The sequence below is a fragment of the Triticum urartu genome, chromosome 3A (assembly GCF_056163025.1).
Source record: "Triticum urartu cultivar PI428250 chromosome 3A, HENAU_Tu73, whole genome shotgun sequence".
NCBI classification, from domain to species: domain Eukaryota; kingdom Viridiplantae; phylum Streptophyta; class Magnoliopsida; order Poales; family Poaceae; genus Triticum; species Triticum urartu.
Genome location: NC_141875.1, coordinates 495650315 through 495658342, shown reverse-complemented (window position 1 = coordinate 495658342; position 8028 = coordinate 495650315). Strand labels below are relative to the sequence as shown.

Genomic DNA, 8028 nt, shown 5'->3' with positions numbered 1-8028 from the left:
AGTTCACCAAATTCGAAGAAAAGTTCATCGGATTCAAAAAAAAGTTCATCGAATTCAAAAAAAAGTTCATTAGATTCTAAAAAAGTTCATCGAATTTGAAAAAAGTTCATCGAATTCGAAAAAAGTTCATCGCATTTAGAAAAAGTTCATTGAATTTAAAAAAGTTCAAGTAATCTGAAAAAAGTTCATCAAATTTAAAAAAAGTTCATGTAATATGAAAAAAGTTCATCGAATTCAGAAAAAGTTTGCCAAATTTGAAAAAGTTCATGTAATCTGGAAAAAGTTCATCGATTTTAAAAAAATTGTTCATCGAATTTGAAAAAAGTTCATGTAATCTAAAAAAAGTTCATCAAAATCAGAAAAAGTTCATCGAATTTGAATACAGTTCATGTAATCTGAAAAAGTACAACGATTTAAAAAAACATGACATTCTTTAAAAAAATCACGCATTAAAAAAACAAAAAAGAAAGAAAAAAAAATGGAAAAACGAATAAAACCGTCAAGAATTCACGAACCAGAAGAAATAAAATTAAAAGAAAGAGCGACTTAACTTAGCACACAACAAGCGCCATGTCGTAGTGGTTGGAGCGCAGCAATCGTAACGAGTCCGGCGTAGGTTCGGTTCCAAGTTCTCTCACTTTTTAACGTTTCCACAAAACTAGAGTGGGCCGGCCCAGCTTGGACTGCTGCAGGCGCCCGTTTGCAAATTGCACTGTAACGGGCGCCTGCAGCGCTAAATAGGAAATGCCGGCAATCAAAATGAAGCTGGCGATATGAGCTGGATCCAGGGCGCAGGCAGAACGTACCACACCACAAGCCCAGCCCATACCAGCTTCCAGTGAGCTCAAGCCCACCCAGTGAATGGCAAACCCACCTGCGCCACCACTTCGCCACCACCGCTTCCCCCGATGCCGTCGTCGACGATCCGGAGCATCTCCATCACAGTATCTGACGACGACGGCGCCGCGGCGCCCCGGCGTACCCGCGCCGGTCGACGGAAGGTGGTGCGCAGCTTGGGGCAGCGCGCCGTGCGGCTCGTGGCCCGGTGGTGGCCTATCCTCCTGCTCCTCCCGGCCGTCGCGCTGCTACTCTTCGAGGCCTCCCGGCTCCGTGCCTCTCCGAGCCCCGCCCCGCCAGTATCGAGCAGCCTTGGCCGCCTAGACCCGACCACGCGCCTCGTCCATGGCGTGCGCGAGCGTGAGTCCCTTACTCCGTTTCGATCTACTCTAGCTCGTCCCCAAATTCCCCGTGCTCTTGTGGTTCCCAACTCCCAATAAAGTTTACCACGGATTTGAGAAATTGGACTGTAAGAGTCGGCTTTCGTAGTAATTTGATAATGCGAGTGCTGTATTGCAGAATGTGCTGAGATTATGGTGGTGTCTTAGACTACTTATCTGCACAAACCATTGGAAAGTATCATGGCAACTGGAGATTTGGACTTAGCAGATCGTGCACATTGGGAAATGGCCTTAATAGGATTATGATTCTCGAAGTCTTCTTAGTTTCTTACAAACCAGATGTTTGGATCTTGATAAGTCAAATCGCATGTCCATACTTAAGTAAAGTTGTTCCAAAAAATCAGAGAGCATGTATCATGTCAAATTTGTTTGGCTGAGTGACTATTATTGGCTTATGTACTAAATAAGGACTTGATTAGTTTTGTATTCTTGATGTTAACAGCGTGCCTGAAGGTTCTTAGCCCGAAGAGTATAGAAAATTTGGTATTTCATGAAGGCTCGGGACTTGATGCTGTGGTCAAGAGGATTATATACAAAACTGACGATGACGACTATGACTCACACCACTCTGAGGCAAACTCTACCTATTTACTGCAGCACGCAGAAGCTACCAGGTTCAATTTGTTTACAGGATTCCAAACAGTTCCTGAAAGAGAAGAGAGCTTCAAGGTTCTTATGCTGGCTAACATACTATTTTGCGGTTACAAACCTATGCCATTTTAGACCTATTTAATGTGTTTCACTACTTCTCCAGGTGAATGAGACTGTTAGTGTGCACTGTGGTTTCTATAGTGACAATGGCGGTTTCAAAATTTCGGATGATGATGTCAGATACATGAGAACCTGTAAAGTTGTTGTGTCTACCTGCGCATTCGGTGGCGGGGATGATCTATATCAACCTATTGGAATGGTCAATTCTTCTATTGGAAAGGTATTTGAGCATTCAGCATTCTCAGAAATGTCGTTTCTGTGTAAACCATCGCATGTGATGGCTCTGAGGATTCAGGATGGATTGACTTATGATAAAGCAGGTCTGCTATGTGGCTTTCTGGGATGCGGTCACACTATCAACTCAAGAAGCTGAAGGAAAATTAACTGGCGACAATGAAATGATAGGAAGGTGGCGTATCATTGTTGTCAAGAATCTCCCCTTTGTGGATCAACGTTTAAATGGGAAAATACCGAAGGTAAATCTGCAGCTGTCATAGTCCATTGTGCCAGCTTCCATATTCTCAAAATACTAGCTCATGTGGGATTTGACCTAATAAAGTACTACCTCCGTCCTGGTTTATTGATCCCCTTCGTACTTTGTGCCAAATTTTGACCATAAATTTAACTAACAAAATGCTAATGGATGTCATAAAAAATTATATCAATGGATTCGTATTCGAACATAGTTTCCAATGATATAACTTTTGTTATGTGTAACTTATATTTTATTAGTTAAAATCATGGTCAAGGAAGGGGAGCCTTGGCGCAGTTGTAAAGCTGCTGCCTTGTGACCATGAGGTCACAGGTTCAAGTCCTGGAAACAGCCTCTTGGAGAAATGTAGGGAAAGGCTGCGTCCAATAGACCCAAAGTGATCGGACCCTTCCCCGGACCCTGCGCAAGCGGGAGCTACATGCACCGGGCTGCCCTTAGTTAAAATCATGGGCAAAATATGACCCAAAATACAAAGGGAACTAATAAACCAGGACTGAGGTAGTAGTCTCTCTGTAAAATGTGAGCCGTATTCGCTATTTCTGTTATTTGGTAATAGTAACTTCAGTTATGCCACCTCATAAAGTGAACCGCTTAGATGTTAAATCTGCTGATTTGTGTTTTTGCCTTAATTTTACATGTGGGATTGCATAACTATGTACATTCTGGTAGTAAAATGCATAGCATCATTTTTGCAGATGTTGACTCACCGACTTTTCCCAGAAGCAAGTTACTCTATATGGGTAGACTCTAAATACCAGTTCAGAAGAGATCCAATAGGAGTGCTTGAAGCACTTCTTTGGAGGACAAACTCTACCTTTGCTATTTCTGAACATGGAGCACGGACTAACATTTATGATGAGGGGAAAGCGATTGTTCAAAAGCACAAGGCTACTCCTGAAGAAGTAGAGGTTCAGCTAACTCAATATCGTCAGGACGGCATGCCAGATGAAAAAAGACTACATGGATTAAAAGGTATGCGTTTAATTTTGACTAATTTAACTTGCACATGTGGATTTTTTTTCTCGAGGCTAATTTCTGCTGAAGCATGGTTGTGGTATGAATATGACCAAGCCTTTTGTTTTCTTTCAGCTTTGGCTGAAGCTTCTATCATTGTGAGGGAGCTGACCCCATTGACGAATCATTTCATGTGTGCTTGGTTCAATGAAGCTGTTCGTTTCACATCTCGGGATCAACTCAGTTTTCCGTATGTACTATGGCGTCTAAACATGCCAGGAATCAACATGTTTCCTGTGTGCACTCGAAGGGACCTTGTGAACAGTTTGGGTCACACAAGGAAAGTAAAACCCCTTACACAGACGAATTCAGATTCTTCCACGGCATGACCTTTCTTCTTGTTCATTTGCGGACAGTCAACTAACCGGTGGTTTACGTGGTTCTAGGCTTCCACTTGTCTTGATCCACAGTTTTGTTGTAAATTATTCTTTTGATTTTCTTCCTCGAGAAACATCATGACTTGGTTGTACAAGGACTTGCACCTGTTACACGTCAAAAGCTGTTGCTTTTCTGTATGTTGACATTATTACCTGTACAAATCACGTTTTCTTTTGGTTGGAAGGAGCACTATTCTGGTTCCATTTTACAAGTATGAACATTACCTCCCAACTATTCTACTTTTCAAGTGCAATCTTATCCATGAAAATTAGAAACGAACTCTTTTGCTATGGTTTACGCTGTTACAAACTGTATTTCAGTAGTCCAAGTAGATGCATATCTACCAGAATGTACTTACTGTCATCTGTTCCAAGCTCCAACCATGCTATGCAAACTCCTCTTCTTTTTCTAGAGAACATACCTAGCCCCTTTTTAGGGAGAACTGTTTGTTTTTCTTTAGAATGACATGAAAAAATTAAGGTTGTTTTTTGAGCAAACAGTATGTCTTTATTGATAAATTAGACAAAGTATATCAGATCAAAATAAAATTAAAAGAAACAACAAAAAGCCAAGATAAAACAAAAAAATGCATCATGTCCTTTGTAGTTGTCGACTCTACATTCTTCTCTTGCATCTTAATTTTCCTCCCTTGATACATCTAGTGCAGAAACATCAGAAGACCAAACATCCACAAGCTGAACTAACCTCAAAGGTTTAAAGAATAGCTCCTAATAACATGTAAGAACCTAAGATTGTTGAACGCGCCCAAATAACCTCAAAAGGTTTAAAGAGTCGTATGAGCCACACACTCCTAGCACAGTAGAACCTAAGATTGTTGGACACACTATGGCTGAAGGCAACACCCCTTACGAGAAATGTTGCCAAACTGATACTTTGTTGTCGTACTGTCGGGGAAGAAGACCGGAAGCACAAAAGAAAGAATCTCTGGTGATAAGAACATTCTTGACAATACCACCATCACCGTCGCCAAAAATAGGCCGAAGTGCGGATGACAATCCTCAACAATGGGAGTCGTCGATCTGCGGGACCAAAACACCACAACCCCTTCCTCGTGTAGGTCGCATCGTGATGCGGATAGGACCACGAATGACATGGTCTTCAACGTCGAGACTTTGCCGTAAAAGAATCAAACGTAGATGAAAAACAAACTAGACCCCGAGCGTTGCTCCGTAGTTCCCCCCACCTCCGAAAGCCGAAAAGGCGAGCAGGAGGCCAGGAGATCCAACCTAAGCCACAAAAACCTAGTGAAGGTCAGCTAGGGCTTTTTTTTTTCTTTGTTGACAATGGGAAAATATAGTAAGGTTGTACTGGCAATTTTTTTTTGAGGAGGGAGGGGATGCATGGGCCTACTCGTTTTCCTTGGAAGCCCATGAGCAAAGCCCATCCCTCCTCCTCTTTCCTTCCCTCTCTCCTTCTATCCCCTTCTTATCCTCTTCCACTCTCCCCGCCTCGCCTCCCCGAAAGGAAATGCCAGTGGCATTCCAGTGAACCCACCCCCGACCTAGGTCCGGACACCGCCGCTGCAATGGCTACGGCCATCTCCGCCTCCGCGCTCCTCTCCTCCGCATTCGCCGGCGATAGGCGCCACCGCCGCGCGGCGAGGCCCGCGCCCCGCCGCGCCGTCCCGGCTGGCCTCACGGTGCGGTGCGAGCAGAGCGACAAGCAGAAGCGGCAGCCTCTTTCCGCACTCGTTCCCCGCGAGCAGCGCTTCATGTTCGAGGGCGACGAGCTCTGCGGACCCGTACGAGCCCCCCTCTTATCTCTTTCTCCTATTCCCTAGTGCTGCAGTTCATATTCAGGAAAGGAGTAGTTATGCTATATGACATTTTTCGGTTTGAAATTCTCAAATGGCTCCTTTCAGTTTCATCAATCCATTGCATCATTAGTCTATCACAGACTCACATGTCACTATACAATGCTCATGGCTCCCTACGCTCCAAAATAAGTGTAGTGGTTTTAATTCAAACCACGAAGTTTATTTATGATGATACATAAACTGTCAAAATTAGCTGCCAATAGTTCGTGGTGAACGAAGATTCATGGAAATGAAAGAAGAATTTAATACAAGAACGAAGCTAATATGGTACAAATGGTTTTGTTCTCGTACATCTGGTAAACAAATGCGGCATTGGCTCATCGTGGCCACCCATGTTTCTGTTTAGTGCTTATGCTCATTAAGACCTCAGCATGACTATCTTGTTTATGTTCTGCCGGTGTATTGGTATCATGGCTTGCTTGCTTGCTTGTGTGTGTGTGTGTGTGTGTGTGTGTGTGTAACCTTTTCTGTGTAGTAATCTGATCAATCAATTTAATTCGCAGGACATATGGAACACAACATGGTACCCTAAGGCTGCAGATCACGTAACTACCGAGAAGACGTGGTATGTTGTTGATGCAGAGGACAAGATTCTTGGCAGGCTAGCATCTGCTATCGCAGTGCATATGAGAGGGAAAAATGAGCCTACATACACTCCAAGTGTGGACATGGGGGCTTTTGTTATTGTGGTACGTACCGAAGTAGTTTGTATGGTGTTTACAGAATACCGTAGCACAGTGTTTTCTTCAAGGCAAATAAGTTCATAACATTAGCGGGAGGAAAAAATAAGCACCTAAACCCATCTTGATTCTTGAAACCTATTCCCTCCGTCCCATAATATAAGACGCTTTTTGAGACTATACTAGTGTCAAAAAATGTCTTACATTATGGGACGGAGGGAGTAGATTATATCATCATATTAATGTGACTTTTCATTACAGAAACTACTGTACATTGCTGAGCTGACATACTGAACTATGTGTTTTACATAGGTTAATGCAGAGAAGGTTGCTGTTTCTGGTAAAAAGCGGTCACAGAAGCTCTATAAAAGGCACTCTGGACGGCCCGGTGGAATGAAAGAAGAAACTTTTGATCAGCTTCAGAAAAGGATTCCGGAGAGAATTATCGAACATGCTGTGCGTGGCATGCTTCCTAAGGGCAGGGTAAGAAATCATCTTTTGGCATCTGTTAGTTCTTACCTAATTGGTTGCATCAGGTATTTTGTGTGCCCCAAAGTTTTATTTGTATTACCATGAATTTGAAATGCAGATAAGTTTATTTAATTAAATATTGCCAACAAGTTTTACCTTGCCATTGGCATGAATGTGGAATTACCAAAATATTTGCTCTTAACTTAAGTGCTCAGATGACCCGGCTAACAAGTATTGGATTGTGTTCTCTGAAACGCTCATGTTAGCTAGAAAGTATCTTGTGTTTCTAAACCCTTTGAATCTGCCTACTCTCCTGTTAAGTGCTAGTTTTCTCAATTCGCCAAATTTACTCTTTCTGTGATCTTCTCAACCTTTGGACCATTTTGCAGCTGGGAAGAAGACTATTTACCCACCTCAAGGTGTACAAAGGATCAGAGCACCCGCATGTGGCTCAAAAACCTGTTCCACTGCCCATCAGAGACAAAAGAATAATGAAGTCTGGCTAGAGAACCCCTGGATATTGAAAAAAGATACAGCAACCGTGCTTCCCCGCCCAGTGTTAGGAGCGTGACCCGAACATTCATGTCATCTGTCCACAAGAGTGGTGTGTAATTTTTTTGTAATTTAATTATGTTTCTGCAAAAGCTTTCGATTCCTTTCGGTCATAATTATGTCGTATGGTACGATTTGATGGAATCCAAAATCTGAGTTTTGGAAGGTGTAAATTTTGACCAGTGGTTGAGGTAGTTGTCACGACCCTCATCGGATCGGACCAGGGGAGGTAGAGGGAGATCAAGGAGAAGGGGATCGAGGTAGACGAAGGACAGGTGAGGGACTTGTTCAGCAAGAGAGAGAGTACAGAGTTCGACTGAATTCAGAATACAAGCTGCCCGGCCTATGGCCTCACACACGCATATAACCCTGATGGTCCTGGGCCCCACTAGTCATACACACCCACCTAACTGAAGACTAGTCTTCATCCTTTGCACGTGGGCCCTTGTCGTTCTTCTCCCGTAGTCGCACCAGGGTGCCTTGCTGTCCGCCGTCTTGTCTATGGTTGCAGCAGGAGAGGAGGGCGTGACATTCGCCCCTCCTTGGGAAGGAGCTCCCGCGACGAGATCGATGTCCGAAAAACGCTGCCGCAGAACATTGTAGTTCTCCCATGTCGCGCTCGCCGGCGACAAGGTGCGCCAATGAACCAAGACC

The 8028-nt window shown here is 43.5% G+C and overlaps 2 protein-coding genes across 2 annotated transcripts; both read left to right on the top strand.

Annotated features, from left to right (window-relative positions):
* The first annotated feature begins 856 nt into the window (after positions 1–856).
* Positions 857–4068, top strand: LOC125544600 (putative hexosyltransferase MUCI70). Its single transcript, XM_048708337.2, has 6 exons — positions 857–1197; positions 1681–1907; positions 1993–2169; positions 2270–2425; positions 3138–3414; positions 3532–4068. Exons 1-6 carry the CDS (start codon positions 909–911, stop codon positions 3783–3785), a joined length of 1380 nt encoding a protein of 459 aa, XP_048564294.2. The 5' UTR covers positions 857–908; the 3' UTR covers positions 3786–4068.
* Positions 4069–5281: 1213 nt separating this feature from the next.
* On the top strand, positions 5282–7547 carry EMB1473 (Ribosomal protein L13 family protein). The gene is made up of 4 exons (XM_048708336.2): positions 5282–5596; positions 6175–6360; positions 6664–6834; positions 7212–7547. The coding sequence occupies exons 1-4, from the start codon at positions 5381–5383 to the stop codon at positions 7326–7328; spliced, it is 690 nt and encodes a 229-aa protein (XP_048564293.1). The 5' UTR covers positions 5282–5380; the 3' UTR covers positions 7329–7547.
* The last annotated feature ends 481 nt before the right edge of the window (positions 7548–8028 follow it).